The 13,202-nt window shown below is 45.0% G+C and overlaps 6 protein-coding genes across 10 annotated transcripts in view; 2 read left to right on the forward strand and 4 right to left on the reverse strand.

The window, feature by feature from the left end:
* The first annotated feature begins 40 nt into the window (after positions 1-40).
* On the forward strand, positions 41-741 carry LOC6524751. The gene has a single exon (XM_002100559.4). The coding sequence runs from the start codon at positions 67-69 to the stop codon at positions 481-483; it is 417 nt and encodes a 138-aa protein (XP_002100595.1). The 5' UTR covers positions 41-66; the 3' UTR covers positions 484-741.
* On the reverse strand, positions 582-1,341 carry LOC6524752 (glutaredoxin-related protein 5, mitochondrial). The gene is made up of 2 exons (XM_002100560.4): positions 932-1,341; positions 582-864 (listed from the first exon to the last, which is right to left on the reverse strand). The coding sequence occupies exons 1-2, from the start codon at positions 1,248-1,250 to the stop codon at positions 674-676; spliced, it is 510 nt and encodes a 169-aa protein (XP_002100596.1). The 5' UTR covers positions 1,251-1,341; the 3' UTR covers positions 582-673.
* Positions 1,342-1,514: 173 nt separating this feature from the next.
* On the reverse strand, positions 1,515-2,342 carry LOC6524753 (BLOC-1-related complex subunit 8 homolog). The gene is made up of 2 exons (XM_002100561.4): positions 2,045-2,342; positions 1,515-1,975 (listed from the first exon to the last, which is right to left on the reverse strand). The coding sequence occupies exons 1-2, from the start codon at positions 2,260-2,262 to the stop codon at positions 1,642-1,644; spliced, it is 552 nt and encodes a 183-aa protein (XP_002100597.1). The 5' UTR covers positions 2,263-2,342; the 3' UTR covers positions 1,515-1,641.
* Positions 2,343-2,546: 204 nt separating this feature from the next.
* Positions 2,547-13,202, forward strand: part of LOC6524754 (flotillin-2) — a 90,723-nt gene continuing 80,067 nt past the window's right edge. For 4 of the 5 annotated variants that reach the window (XM_039376193.2, XM_039376197.2, XM_002100562.4 and 1 more), the window contains exons 1-2: positions 2,547-2,678; positions 4,068-4,215. In XM_039376193.2, the coding sequence (XP_039232127.1) occupies positions 4,167-4,215 (49 nt within the window). In that variant the 5' untranslated portion in view covers positions 2,547-2,678; positions 4,068-4,166. The remainder of the gene's footprint in view (positions 2,679-4,067; positions 4,216-13,202) is intronic. The other variant, XM_039376198.2, reaches the window with a different exon arrangement.
* On the reverse strand, positions 5,471-8,548 carry LOC6524755 (glucose dehydrogenase [FAD, quinone]). The gene is made up of 2 exons (XM_002100563.4): positions 7,622-8,548; positions 5,471-7,550 (listed from the first exon to the last, which is right to left on the reverse strand). The coding sequence occupies exons 1-2, from the start codon at positions 7,887-7,889 to the stop codon at positions 5,821-5,823; spliced, it is 1,998 nt and encodes a 665-aa protein (XP_002100599.3). The 5' UTR covers positions 7,890-8,548; the 3' UTR covers positions 5,471-5,820.
* On the reverse strand, positions 9,331-11,724 carry LOC6524756 (glucose dehydrogenase [FAD, quinone]). Its single transcript, XM_002100564.4, has 2 exons — positions 11,222-11,724; positions 9,331-11,161 (listed from the first exon to the last, which is right to left on the reverse strand). The coding sequence occupies exons 1-2, from the start codon at positions 11,364-11,366 to the stop codon at positions 9,447-9,449; spliced, it is 1,860 nt and encodes a 619-aa protein (XP_002100600.1). The 5' UTR covers positions 11,367-11,724; the 3' UTR covers positions 9,331-9,446.

The raw sequence follows: 13,202 nt of genomic DNA on the forward strand, positions 1-13,202 counted from the left end.
GAAGATTATCGATATAAAAAGAAGCCATCAAGTAATTCTAAGAATTACGACCTAAAGCATGAAAAAATGGAAGTACAAGTTGAGCAGCTGCCAATAGCAGTAGAGGATCATGAGATCCTAGGGGATCAAAAAATGCTTCCAAGTGACAAACCGGATCTTCAGATGAAACATCAAAGTGAAATTCAGAAACAAAAGGATCAACAGCAGGATGTGGGGAGCCAGTTGCCACCTAGGCATCTCAATGATGCCGCCTCCCAATCGACTCAACTGCGTCCAAGTCGCGTGACGCCACCGATGCCGTCGGAGGAAACGATGCGCCACTCCATAGCCGACAACCTGATGGAGATCCTGGTAAATATGACTAATCCGCAGCATCGACAGCGCTGCTTTTCCCTCTTGCAGGTGGGCGATGCTCTGCAGGCACGCAGTCGCATCCTGGCCGTCCTGCAGCAAATCGACGAGAGGCGCACCACTCGCAGATGAATCCTTGATACAGAGGGTCTATATCTACATCAAAGTTATTCTTCAACAAAGTGTGGTATATCGTAATATGCCTTTGATTTAAATCACAATGCACTGCATTGTCGTTACGAGTTAAGCATTTAATAATAAAAACGTTGCGTGGCTAACATATTTAGGAAGGGATTTGATCTTTGGGTGCTCTATTGGATCATCACTTGGCCTTGTCGTCCTGCTGTTTGGCCTCCTCCGCTTTCAGCAGCTCCGAAACGATGCCCACCTTCTTCAGCTCCTCGATGAGATCGCCACTTTGGTGCATCTGCAGCAGGATGTCGCAGCCGCCGACGAACTCACCATCGATGAACACCTGCGGAATGGTTGGCCAGTCGGTGTAGTCCTTGACTCCTGTTGGCGATTGGTTTGGGTTCGGATAAAATAATTGAAGGCTAATACATATGTGAAGCGAACTCACCCTGTCGCAGGGACTCGTTTTGCAGCACATCGTGGGCATCGTACTGGACACCGTGCATCCGCATGATCTGCACCACCGCATTGCTGAAGCCACAACGCGGCGCCTGTGGATTGCCCTTCATGAAGACGACCACCTTGTTGGTGCGCACCAGCTTGTCCATCGTCGCCTTGTCCACCGCCGCGCCGGTTGCCGCATCTGCCGCAAAGAAGCGGCACAGAATGGAGCCCGATGTCGTGGTGGCGGATGCACTTGCTCCGCCGGTGAGGGCAGCGGGCATACGGTAGCTTGGACGCAACAGGCTCTGGCAAATTCGGTTCATTCTGACGGCGGCGACTTTCTCGAGAAAATAATAATATAAGCAATATTATCTAATAAAAACAAGTGCTGTTCAAGTGTCAGCTGAAATGTATCGATAGCTTGAGTGCCGACGGAACGTCGCCTATCGATTACCCAACGGCTTTCGATTACAAACATTTCAAGAAACTCCGAAATATTTCATTACTTTAATATTTTATGTATTTATGTATATACATAATGTATTTATATAATTACTATTACTATATCCAAACATAAGCCAAAATGATTCATTCATTAATCATACAAATCTTCAGTTATGATTAATATACATTTTAACAAAATCAATGTTATCAAGGCATACAATTAAAATACATTTATGTTACAATACTAATGCCGAAACCTACTTAATCTAACTAGTGCAGTGTCGTGTAGGATCTTTGGAGCTCCCCAGGATTACTGGATGGAGCGGCCTGAGGCTCAGTTCGTCCTGTTCCCGTGCCAGGACCTATCATATTCTCCATCCGCTGGCTAGTTTCCCGCATGACGCCACCGAAGTCGGGTAAATCCGGCAGATCGAGTGCCAGATGGGCGGAGAATCGCTTGTAGACGGAAGATTTGGTGCTGTCTTTCTTCACTTTCTTTCTGCTCTCCTCGTATTTCAGCTGCTGCTTGAGGAATATTGAAGCCTTGATCATTTCCTGTATGTTCTCGAATACGCTCTCCGACTTTTCAATCGTTCGCAGGGCTCTGGTGGTTAAATAGATTTAGTTCAGATATACATATATGGTATGGAGAATATATGGTAATGAAACCTACTGAATGCCGTATTCCATGTCGTAGCAATGTCCCTGGAGATTATTTTGCAGCTGGTAGACTTCATCGCGTTTCTCGAAAATCGCTGGGGAAACCTTTCGAACGTGCTCTTGCACGCGGAAAAACGCCAGCGATGGATCGTTGGCGAATATGTGTATGTTCTCTGATATCTTCTCCGATGTTTTCTTCGTTTTAAATACCAATTCGCCGCCGCGGGACATTGTTAGATTCAGTTTTTAGTTTTCTTTCTTTTTCTTCTAGTTTTGTTTACATCAAGACTCCAATTGGACCAGTTATCGATAACCTGATTGGGTATTCATGTTTGGTATTCTATACGGTATATATCGACTGCAAATGACTAGGGCTGCACAATACTATTGATAAAGTTATTGAGTGTGGATGTAAATAAACCAATATTTAATAGCTTAGTGAATTATCTATTATTATATTAACTTCTTTTATAATAATAATCATAATCGAATTGAATCTATTAGAACTTAAAATATCGTCAATAGCGGAACACTCAACACATCGATACCAATCGATAGTCTTACTCCTCGAAACTCCACGCATCGATGCGAACAGGCAATCGGCGTTTTTCCATCTCCGGCGCAAAGGGATTCGGTTCTAAAGAACGGTAAAAATTTCGTCAATTGAAGCGTTTTAATTGAAAGTTAGAAATTATTTAATTGAACTGACGCGGTCAATTAAACTCGAAATATTTTTTGCATATTTTTTTTACTGTGTCAGTGAGTGAATGAAAAACTAATTGGATAATCCAGTGGCAGAGCAACAACTATAAAAACGGAAAACAAACTGTGGGATGCTGATACAATTTTTTCCCGGCACGCATTTTAATGATTTATGAGTAATTCTAGTGCAATGCAAAGCCGGTTTTTGCTAAACGTCTGCTATTAATGAGTTCTAGCGTTTAAACTATTGCTAATAAACATTTGGTACAGCAACAACAAAGCGGCAATAACAAACTTTGTTTATATAGCAACTCCAATCAGCCACCCCAATCAGAGTGCACGCACACACTAAGGGTTAATTTTCCAGTGTGTATGCGTGTGTGTGTGTGCGTGCGGGTTATTGTGTATTGTGTTGTTGTTGTTGTGTGCTGAGAATTTATTCTGATTTTTCTCAGTGCAAAAATGATGAGCTCATTGATAAGACGCGCCCCATCTCTCGCGCTTCTTCTAGCACACGCTCCCTCTCTCTCACTCTCTCCCTCACACACACACACACGCACACTGCTTACGTCATGCCGCACGACCCCGCGCCCCCCTGCTCTAGTTTTATTCGCAACTTATTTCTGTTCTATTCGAACTTTGATAAAGAACGGCGCACAAAAGTCCCCCAGCAGTGTCATAAAACTAATAAAAATCAGCAGCACAGTTTACATTTCTCAAGTGGCCGCCGCTTCACCCCGCCAAACTCCTCAAGTGACCATAATTCAGGCCCACACATTCCGATTCAATCGTTCAAATAAACTATAGAATGCATGTATATATGTAATTATATGTACATACATATTGTACATTGTATATAGCAGGTATTATGTGCAGAACAAGTTGCCCCTCATTGCCAATTGTTGTTGTTGTTGTTCCCTAGAGACAGATAAAAAAGAAGCTTTTAATAAATACGATATAAAACAAAAACAAAACTAAGAAAAAAAAAACGAGAATAGCAATACGAGTACAACAAAAATCGGGAACAAAAATAAATAACAACCAGAAAATCGCGCGTGTTTTGATGCTAGTCTGGATAACTAATTCGTTGCATACTTTCGGGCGGCCCATTGAAAGCTTCTATCTTTTTTTATATTTATTTAGACAGAGCAAGAAAATATTAAAAAAAAAACTAGGCAATGCTTATCAAATATAAAATTTACAGCACCTAGAAATTTAGTTAAATAACAATTATTAAAAATCGGTGTAAAATTGCTAGTAATAGTTACATGTTTTTTTTTCGGTGTGCTAATTATACATTCGTGTGTGCGCTCTTGTTTCCCATTTTGCGGCAGAACTTTTCAGCGGAGCTTTCGGCAAAAGGAGTAATTGCAAACAAATAAAATACAAATAGAGACCAACAAGTAGACGACGACGACGACGACGACTCAACGATGGGCAACATACACACGACGGGTCCCAATGAGGCGTTAATTGTTTCAGGTGAGTCGAAACGCTGCAAACCACCCAACCACCCAACCACCCAACCACCCAACCACCCACCCACAGCTGGCAGCTTAACCCTTTTGCGTCACTACTGTTTGGCCCGAAACGCCTGTTGACTGAGTTTGAAATGCTGCAATTAGGAAACCGCATGTTGACAGGACATTGCGAATTCAGCCAGGCTTGCATACATATTTATATTTACATGTGACGTTCGACTTCGCTTTGATCTGCGATAGCGTTGCGCTCAGGATAATGACAGCACTGAGAGAAAAGTTTGCTACCTGCTAAAGGTTTCACTGCACATTAACATACAAACTTACAAAAAACTCAACCTGCAATCCATATATTTTATTACAAATAAATAAAAAATAAATGTGTTTATAACTTAGGCAACTTTTGACATTTTCCCTTTCGCAAAAAGTCGTATTACCTGTCCAATAAAGTTCAGGCATGTTTGTGTTATATTTTGTACTCTCATTTTTTTTACACTGAATTTCGCTTTATTGCTTATCGTGTAAATGCATTTAAATTGTTATGCACACATTAAAATATATCAAATGGGCACTTTGAGTTGGCGCTTTAAATTACTTGTAAGCAAATATATAAAAAATCGAAAATTATGAAAGTCTTCCAAGTGTCGCATTAGTCATATAATAGTACTTGTTTATTTTTTTCTTTTATTAAACTGATGACTTTAAACCATTGGAAATGCTTGCTTATCATTCTGATAGCCTTACTCAATTGAAATGAAATGCATTCAGATAAAGATCACATTTGCTAGATTGTTTTTTCCGGTGCAACGTCGGGTATCTATTGTGCAGCTCTGAGGGCAGAAAACTCCCCGATGCATATTGAATTTTGCACACACAACAACGGGAACAACAACAAGACCAGGACAGTGATAACCACTTGTATGCAACCACCCATCACCCATCACCCACCACACCACCCACCACCCCCAGCATCCCGAGCGAATGAAGGAAACCACCCGGTGGTGTGTTTTGTATTCCCTGTTTTTGTATGTTGCCATTTTTCTGAGCCTAGCCAAACTTTTTCAACCCCCGTGCGGTTGTGCGGGCATGGGTTAATGCACTCTGTCCAACCCCCAGGGGCACCCCATCCCCCCCCCCCACCCCCCCCCCTCCCCCTGCCAGTTGGCAACCCCAAAAACAAGAAACCCAATTGCAACTCGCTCGTCTCGTTAAGGTAATTCCATTTAATTAACTTGCCAAGTCAAACAATAACTGCCGCCTAATAGACGAGTTTACTCTGCACTTTCGCTGCCCATTTTGCAAAATGAAATAATTAATGAAATAATACACTTAACCGGGTATCGATAATCCCTTAATGTTCATCACTCCTCTCCCACTGGATGCTTCATACTCGCAAAGCATAATCGATTTGGTCACGCATATGGAATTTAATGATTTTGGGCACGCAGTTTGTTGAATATTTCATTTCTATTTATGTTTAATTGCATAATTATTCCAGAACCCTATGGTTTACTAATACTACATACATTGAGTAAAAAAAAGTGTAATGTTAAGAATCCGATAATGGATTCTCTATGGCGTTTGCTTAGTTTTTATTGCCGACTTCAGTTTAGATCAACTCCCAGTCGAATCGTATCATATCCGCCGCCTTCTCCCCAATCATGAAGGCCGCTGCATTCGTGTGGGCGGTGGGCGGGAATGGGATGATGCTGGTGTCCACCACCCGGAGTTTCCTCACGCCGTGCACCTTCAGCTGATGATTGACCACGGTGGTGGGGTCACTCTCGGCGCCCATGCGACAGGTGGCCACCTGGTGGTGCAGTGTGTAGGATAGGGTTCGTATGGAGCAGCGCCAGTAATCATCCGTGGCGAATTGGTGACCCTCACATCCTGGCACCGTTCGCTTGAGCAATCTAGCGCCAATCCGCTGCATCGCTGGCATTTGCATGATCCTTAGACTGGCTTTGATGCCGTCCAGCAGGTATTCCACATCCTCCTCGGCCACAAAGTATTTGGGATCGATTTTGGGCCAGCCCAATGGATTGCGATCCTTCAACCAGAGGCGACCCACTGACTGCGGATGGAACTGCATGACCAGCAGCGTAAAGTGATCCTGTTGCGCCTGCGCCAGTTCCCTGTACATCTTGTCGTATATTTCGTCCCTGAAATTGGCACCCAATTTCAGGCCAGTGCCTTCGTCACTAGCCAAACTGCCAGTGACCATGATCAACTCGACATCAGGCCAATCCCTCGGCAAACTCGATCGCTGCGTCTTCAAGAATGCCAAGGCTTCCACTCCGCCAATGGAACTCAAGCGCGTGGCTGGGTTTCCGGCCAGGAGATATGATATCACCTCGGCTGGCGTGACCCTCGATGTGAAGGTCGTTTGGCCCGTGGTGTTGGTCACAAAGGTGGGTCCAAAGTGGCACATGTGATCGAACATTCGCTTACCCACGGGCAGTGCCTTGATCAGGGGCACTCCTATGGCCTTAAGGTTATCCTCTGGCCCAATCCCCGAGAGCATCAGCAACTGCGGAGAGTTGAAGGTGCCCGCCGATAGTATAACCTCCTTTCTGGCCTTAAAGGTGTAGGCCTTGTTTTTGTAGTGAAACTCCACGCCGTAGGCCGATTTCGTTGCCTCATCGATCAGAATGCGTGTCACTCGGGAAAAGGTGAATATCTGCAGGTTGGCGCGCAGATCCCGCACTGGTTTTATGTACGCCGAGTACGCAGAGTGCCGGCGTCCATTCAACGTGGTGGCCTGCACATAGGACACTCCCAGCTGGGACTCTCCATTGTAGTCCGTGCGCGGCAGACCCGATTCCACCGACGCCTCCACAAATGCATCCACCAACTGCGATCGAAAGCGCACATATTCCACACTCAAGGGACCACTGTGGTTGTGATATGGCGATTGCTCCAATCCCTGAAGCTGCGCATGCTCACTTCGCAGAAAGTAGGGTAGCACCTCGTCGTAACTCCAGCCGGGATTTCCAGCTGCCGCCCAGGCATCAAAGTCCCTGCGATTGCCCCGATTGTAGATCATATAGTTGATGGAGCTGGTGCCACCTAGAATCTTGCCCCGCGGCAGGGCACACTCATTGTTGTTCATGCCGTGGCAGGATAGCTTCTGTGGCACCGACCTGTAGCCCCAGTTGGAGGATGTCTGCTGCAGATAGCCGGCCACCACTGGCGTCAGATGCGCTATGTTCTCCACTCCTCCAGCTTCGATGAGGGCCACCGACAACTGGGGATTCTCCGAGAGGCGAGCCGCCAATGAGCAACCCGCTGCTCCGGCTCCAATCACAATAAAGTCATAGGTGGATAGATCTCTGGGTACTGCAATGGGGATAACCAAATTCAAGAGTTATATGATTGTAATCATATCCTGGAGCTGAGACTCTAGTTACCATTCGGTCGCGTGGCCTGCTCGATGAGATTGACCAATCCCACCTGGTTGAGCTGGTCCAGCACCAGTCGGTTGACATCGCCACGAGAAACGGCCGTGAGAATGAGCAACTGCAGCAGCAGGAAGAGCTGTGAGCACTGTGTGGACTGCATTTGGCTAATGCTGGGCAAATGAGCTGCCATCGTCTGGAGGGAGTTGCTTTTAAGCCACATGGCTCCTGGACTGGATTGCACTGGCACTGGCAGTGAGTGAGGTGACTCAGGTGCCATAATCGCGCTCCATACACGTCGGTGGGTTGCCTTTTGTTGTTGTGACGCTCTCAGTGGCTGTTAATCCAGCGCCAACGTCGCCAAATGAGGCCCCACCCACCCCGTCTGCCATATAAGCCGCATACCCTGCAATTTAGCACAGGGCGTTTGGGATTCTGGATTCTGTAGTTGCACTTAAAAATGAACTAAAAACTGCAGTGAACTCCAGGAAGAAACGCGGTTTATATAACCATATTAAGTAGCGCTTAAAAACTAAATTAACATGTAATAAACTAACAAGCAATGAAGACCAAACATCAAATAAACTTAGAAATAGAATACAAATAGAAATCCAATTGAGCATTAAACTAACTGAAACTCCAAAGACAAACTCAAGATAGGAGCAACAAAAACCAAATGGCAAGACGAACAGAAATAGTAAGCAAATAAAAACAAAGCCAAGTTGGCCAGAACTGGCTAATGAAATTAAAACAAACCTAAATAAAATTAGCACCAATTAGCAGTAAACAAAAATAAATAGTGAATATCTCAAAACATAGTTGAGTTGCTAAAGTCATTAAGATAAACTTGGCTTGATCCAGTTTCAAATCAGTTGGTTCTTCTTGAGTGGTTGAAATGTACACGTAGAAAAATTACTGTGAAATCACGTAAATATACAATACTATAGGCTTATAAAGAAAATATCCAAAAGCTATTTATAATTATGCAATTAAAACTACATTTTAGTATTTCAAACTCTCGGCAGGATTTCCACAAAACCATCGACAAATATCCATATGAAAGCTAACAACTACAGGGTATCCAGAACTTGGTAGACTTATTTCCTGCTTTGGCCAAATGTGAAGGGAGAAAGACAAGATTCTCACTTTTTAAGTGTCGTCTGCCATTTGCGGGTTCATTTAACTTTGACGCGTGTTCTCCCAGCGTTGGGCCCCCAAATGCACTTCAAGTTGATATGTATGTAAATACATCAATATCGTATATACATACACTCGTACATACATCATCGATGAGGCATCTATTAGTATTATTTTTTTTTACTTTCGGCCAGACTGCCGAGGCATTGAACTTGGAGTGCGTAAACCCGTTTTTGGGATGCCTCGTTTGGCCCGATTTGGATTCGGATCAGTTCGAGACCGGAACGAATTGGTGGGAACTTATTAAGCTAGGTCATGACGTGGTCCAAATTGGATTGACCCGCACCGTTCTGAAGAGCCCGTTTCGGCGCTACACTCAGCGAATTTGTGTGGCAATTGGTTTTACAAGTCAATTGTAATGATTTCCGTAGATTTTTATTTCAAAAAAAAAAAATGTTAGTAATGTTATGAATTTGAAATAAAGATTTAAATAACATGATGCCTTTTACAAGTCCTATGAAAATTAGATTACTTATGTATGAAACCCAAAAAGTCATTTAAATTATTAAAGAATTGTCAAATGCTTTTAACGTGCGCCGTTTTGACCCGTTGGCTTTCTTTTAAACTTTCCTCTCGCATTTTATTAACCCCTTTACATAAATCGCCGATGTTTCTGTTGATGATCGTCATCTGCCGTTGATCAACTCCATTCGGATCGTATCATATCCGCCGCCTTCTCCCCAATCATGAAGGCCGCTGCATTCGTGTGGGCGGTGGGCGGGAATGGGATGATGCTGGTGTCCACCACCCGGAGTTTCCTCATTCCGTGCACCTGCAGCTGAGGATTGACCACGGTGGTGGGGTCACTTTCGGCGCCCATGCGACAGGTGGCCACCTGGTGGTGCAGTGTGTAGGATAGGGTTCGTATGGAGCAGCGCCAGTAATCATCCGTGGCGAACTCGTAGCTCTCACAACCTGGCACCGGCTTGTCCAGGAGTCTGGTGCCAACCGCCTGCATGGCCGGCATCTGGGAGATGCGGATGGCCTCCTTAATGCCCTCCAGTAAGTTCTCCACATCCGCCGCAGCCGAGAAGTACTTGGGATCGATTCGTGGCCACTCGAGTGGATTGCGATTGTGCAGCCACAGGCGACCCACGGAGGCGGGCTTGAAGTGCATGATGAGGAAGCTGAAGTGATCCTGCTGCGTCAGCGTCAGATCCTTGTACATTTTCTCGTATATCTCCGGCTTGAAGTTGGCTCCCTTGGCCAGGGCGGTGCCATCATCGCTGGCCAAGCTGCCGGCCACCTGGATGAGTTCCACATCGGGTTGGCTGGCCGGACTCTTGCCCGATGGCACCTTGATGAAGGTGAGCGTCTCCACGCCGCCGATGCTGGAGAGAATGGTGTCTGCCCGGCCCAGTAGAAACTCCTTGACCACCGGTGCGCCCAATTGGGCGGCGAATAGAGTTTGGCCCGTGGTGTTGGTCACAAAGGTGGGTCCAAAGTGGCACATGTGATCAAACATTCGCTTACCCACTGGCAGTGCCTTGATCAGGGGCACTCCAATGGCCTTGAGGTTATCCTCTGGCCCAATCCCCGAGAGCATCAGCAACTGTGGAGAGTTGAAGGCACCCGCCGATAGTATAACCTCCTTGCGGGCTTTCACCTTGAAGCTTCTGCCCTGATGGGTCAACTCCACGCCGTAGGCGGACTTGCTGGCTGCATCTATCAGGACACGGGTGACTCTGGCCAGTGTTAGGATGTGCAGATTGCGACGCCTGGATCGTATGGGTTCTATGTAGGCACGGAAGGCACTGTGCCTTCTGCCCTTCAGTGTGGTGGCCTGCACATAGGAAACGCCCAGTTGCGATTCACCATTGTAGTCCGTTCGCGGATGACCCGCCTCCTGGGCAGCTCGAATGTAGGCATGCGCCAGTCGCGAGCGGTAACGCACATCCTCCACACTCAAGGGACCACTGCGATTGTGATATGGCGATTGCTCCAAACCCTGCAGCTGCGCATGCTCACTCCGCAGAAAGTAGGGTAAGACGTCGTCGTAACTCCAGCCGGGATTTCCAGCTGCCGCCCAGGCATCAAAGTCCCTGCGATTGCCCCGATTGTAGATCATATAGTTGATGGAGCTGGTGCCACCCAGCACCTTGCCACGCGGCAGGGCACACTTGTTGTCGGGCATGCCACGACAGGCATGGCGTTGTGGCGTCGAGTTGTAGCCCCAATTGGAGGCCGTGGACTGCAGATGGGCCGCCAGCAGTGGCACCTGATGCACTATGTTCTCCACGCCACCGGCCTCGATGAGGAACACACTCCAGTTGGGATTCTCCGAGAGACGAGCGGCCAGTGTACAGCCAGCTGCTCCGCCTCCAACTACAATGAAGTCATAGTTCCTTTGCGGCACTGCAAGAAGATTTGAAATATTTGAATATAAGCGGGGAAATTTCTTAAGTAAATCCATACCATCGCTAAAGAATGGCACATTGACGACATTTCCCAAGCCCAGTCGCCGCAGCTCGTCCAGTTGGTTGCTCCTTTGGGTGTGGATCGGCGGGATCAGTGGACTGAGGAGCAGACACAGAAGCTGGGATAGCAGCAGCTTCTCCATGGTTGCGATGGTCGGTAACTGAACTCTGTGGCTACCGAGCGTTGGGTGAAATTGGACTTCTACCTACGTTTGGCGGCACCTCTGCCAACGCACAGTGGAACAGGGTGGGTGAAAGTCTAAACAAAATAAAAACCAAATATGTGAATTGTTTGGTATTTAATTCTTAATTTTATTTAATTTTACTTGTGAGCACTGGGCGTGCAGACTTAGTTAGTGCATATTCGGCAAACATAATAATTTATTTTATTTCTAATTGAAACTTGCTCCACTGTGGATTACCTTGCCGGTTTGGTTCTCCCTCATTGATCTCTATGCCCCCTCTCTTTCCCGCCCTCTCTATGCCCCCTCTCTTTCCCCCCTCTCTATGCCCCCTCTCTTTCGCACCGCCTTTCTCCGCATCTCTGTGGTTTTTTTTCTTCGCTGATGAGATAAGTTGGTTGACTTTATGGCCAGGTTTGTAGGGTCGAAACAGGCTGAGATTGTCTCAGAATTTTTATTGCCACTTGCTAATTTGCGCTTTCTGCTTGCTCATCACCACGGTCCTGCCTCTCTTTCATTTGCTGTACCTCCGTCTCTTTTCTAATGCAGGCAACAAAATGTCGAATTAGTTAGGTTTTGATTTGATAAAGATAGTTATATTATGGTACATTTTTTTAAGCAATTATTGATTCGTTTTTCTTTGAATTTATGTATTGTAATATTTACATTTAAATTAGTTATACATTTTTTTCTCTCTGTATTTCTTCTGCATCTGAGCTCAGTTCAATGGCATCTTGTACTGGCTGTTTTTATGGCTCATTTTATTTGTATGCCGCTGGACTGTCAGTTAAATCTTTGAAGATTGAAGCACCAGCGGCTCGGGCACTCGAGGGTTAATATATTCCAAGCCACCCCATTGCGTATTATAATCAAGAAAAACACAAAAAAAAAAACAATACAAAACCAAAGCCGATTAAACGACTTTAGGTCTAGCCAAAAAACAAAAAGAGAAAACAAAGCGAGAGAAATAAAAAAATATAAAAGGGATAAAGGGGTGGCTCAGTGCAGTTGGGCTCAACCCCAGCATATGGATGCAGTTCCTCCAGTGCCACAAAAAAAAGTCATTGGATGCCCTAACCAAATCGCAGCAACCGAAAAGGGGAACATGACTGGGATTTCACAGAGGACATGGAACTGAAATTTGGAGGAAGGGCCATGTTTTGGTCATGGCAATTGCATTCAAAATTTGTCTCCTTTGTGTTCGCATTTTTTTTTTAGCGATTCAAATCGCCCCCTCGCTTCATGAATATTTCAATTTGTGTTAATGAAAAGTCTGGCGACTTTTTTTGTGTGAAAGGAAAGGAATGCAAAATGCTGTTATGAGTTTTCACTGCCTTAGTTTTCCTATCCACGTATGCTTTTGTTAGATTTAGAATCACAAGCCGGCTTTGAAAATCCATCTAAAATATAAAATCCAAGAGCTTTAAGCTAAGCTCAAAGCTTCTCGCTTCGATTTGAATTGAATTTTAATGTAGTCTACCCTTGGGATGTTCAATGATATACTTATCCTAAGGCAATTATTCTCAATTTTCGACTGATTTATACACACTCCACATACATAAATAATTCTAAGGTCACATCGATGCAAATTATACCAAGATCAATCCAAAGACTAAGCATCAAATGTTGCTTAAGCAAAACACCTAACAAAACTCACACCGGCTTGTTCGTTGAATAAAAACAAAACAAAAAAAAACGAGAGTAAGGCAAAAAAAATATCATTTCCGCAACAATAAAAAAATAAAATGATTGAGAGACGCTCAGAAACGAAGGCGTGTAATAAATCAAAACAAAAAT

This window comes from Drosophila yakuba, chromosome X (genome assembly GCF_016746365.2).
Source record: "Drosophila yakuba strain Tai18E2 chromosome X, Prin_Dyak_Tai18E2_2.1, whole genome shotgun sequence".
Taxonomy (NCBI): Eukaryota; Metazoa; Arthropoda; class Insecta; order Diptera; family Drosophilidae; genus Drosophila; species Drosophila yakuba.

Coding starts and splice junctions, on each gene's coding strand:
- LOC6524751 (XM_002100559.4), top strand. CDS start 67: ATGGAAGTACAAGTTGAGCAGCTGCCAATAGCAGTAGAGGATCATGAG.
- LOC6524752 (XM_002100560.4), bottom strand. CDS start 1,250: ATGAACCGAATTTGCCAGAGCCTGTTGCGTCCAAGCTACCGTATGCCC. Junction 865..931: donor AAACGAGTCCCTGCGACAGG/GTGAGTTCGCTT, acceptor AATCGCCAACAG/GAGTCAAGGACTACACCGAC.
- LOC6524753 (XM_002100561.4), bottom strand. CDS start 2,262: ATGTCCCGCGGCGGCGAATTGGTATTTAAAACGAAGAAAACATCGGAG. Junction 1,976..2,044: donor GACATGGAATACGGCATTCA/GTAGGTTTCATT, acceptor TTTAACCACCAG/AGCCCTGCGAACGATTGAAA.
- LOC6524755 (XM_002100563.4), bottom strand. CDS start 7,889: ATGGCACCTGAGTCACCTCACTCACTGCCAGTGCCAGTGCAATCCAGT. Junction 7,551..7,621: donor GCAGGCCACGCGACCGAATG/GTAACTAGAGTC, acceptor TCCCCATTGCAG/TACCCAGAGATCTATCCACC.
- LOC6524756 (XM_002100564.4), bottom strand. CDS start 11,366: ATGGAGAAGCTGCTGCTATCCCAGCTTCTGTGTCTGCTCCTCAGTCCA. Junction 11,162..11,221: donor TGTGCCATTCTTTAGCGATG/GTATGGATTTAC, acceptor ATCTTCTTGCAG/TGCCGCAAAGGAACTATGAC.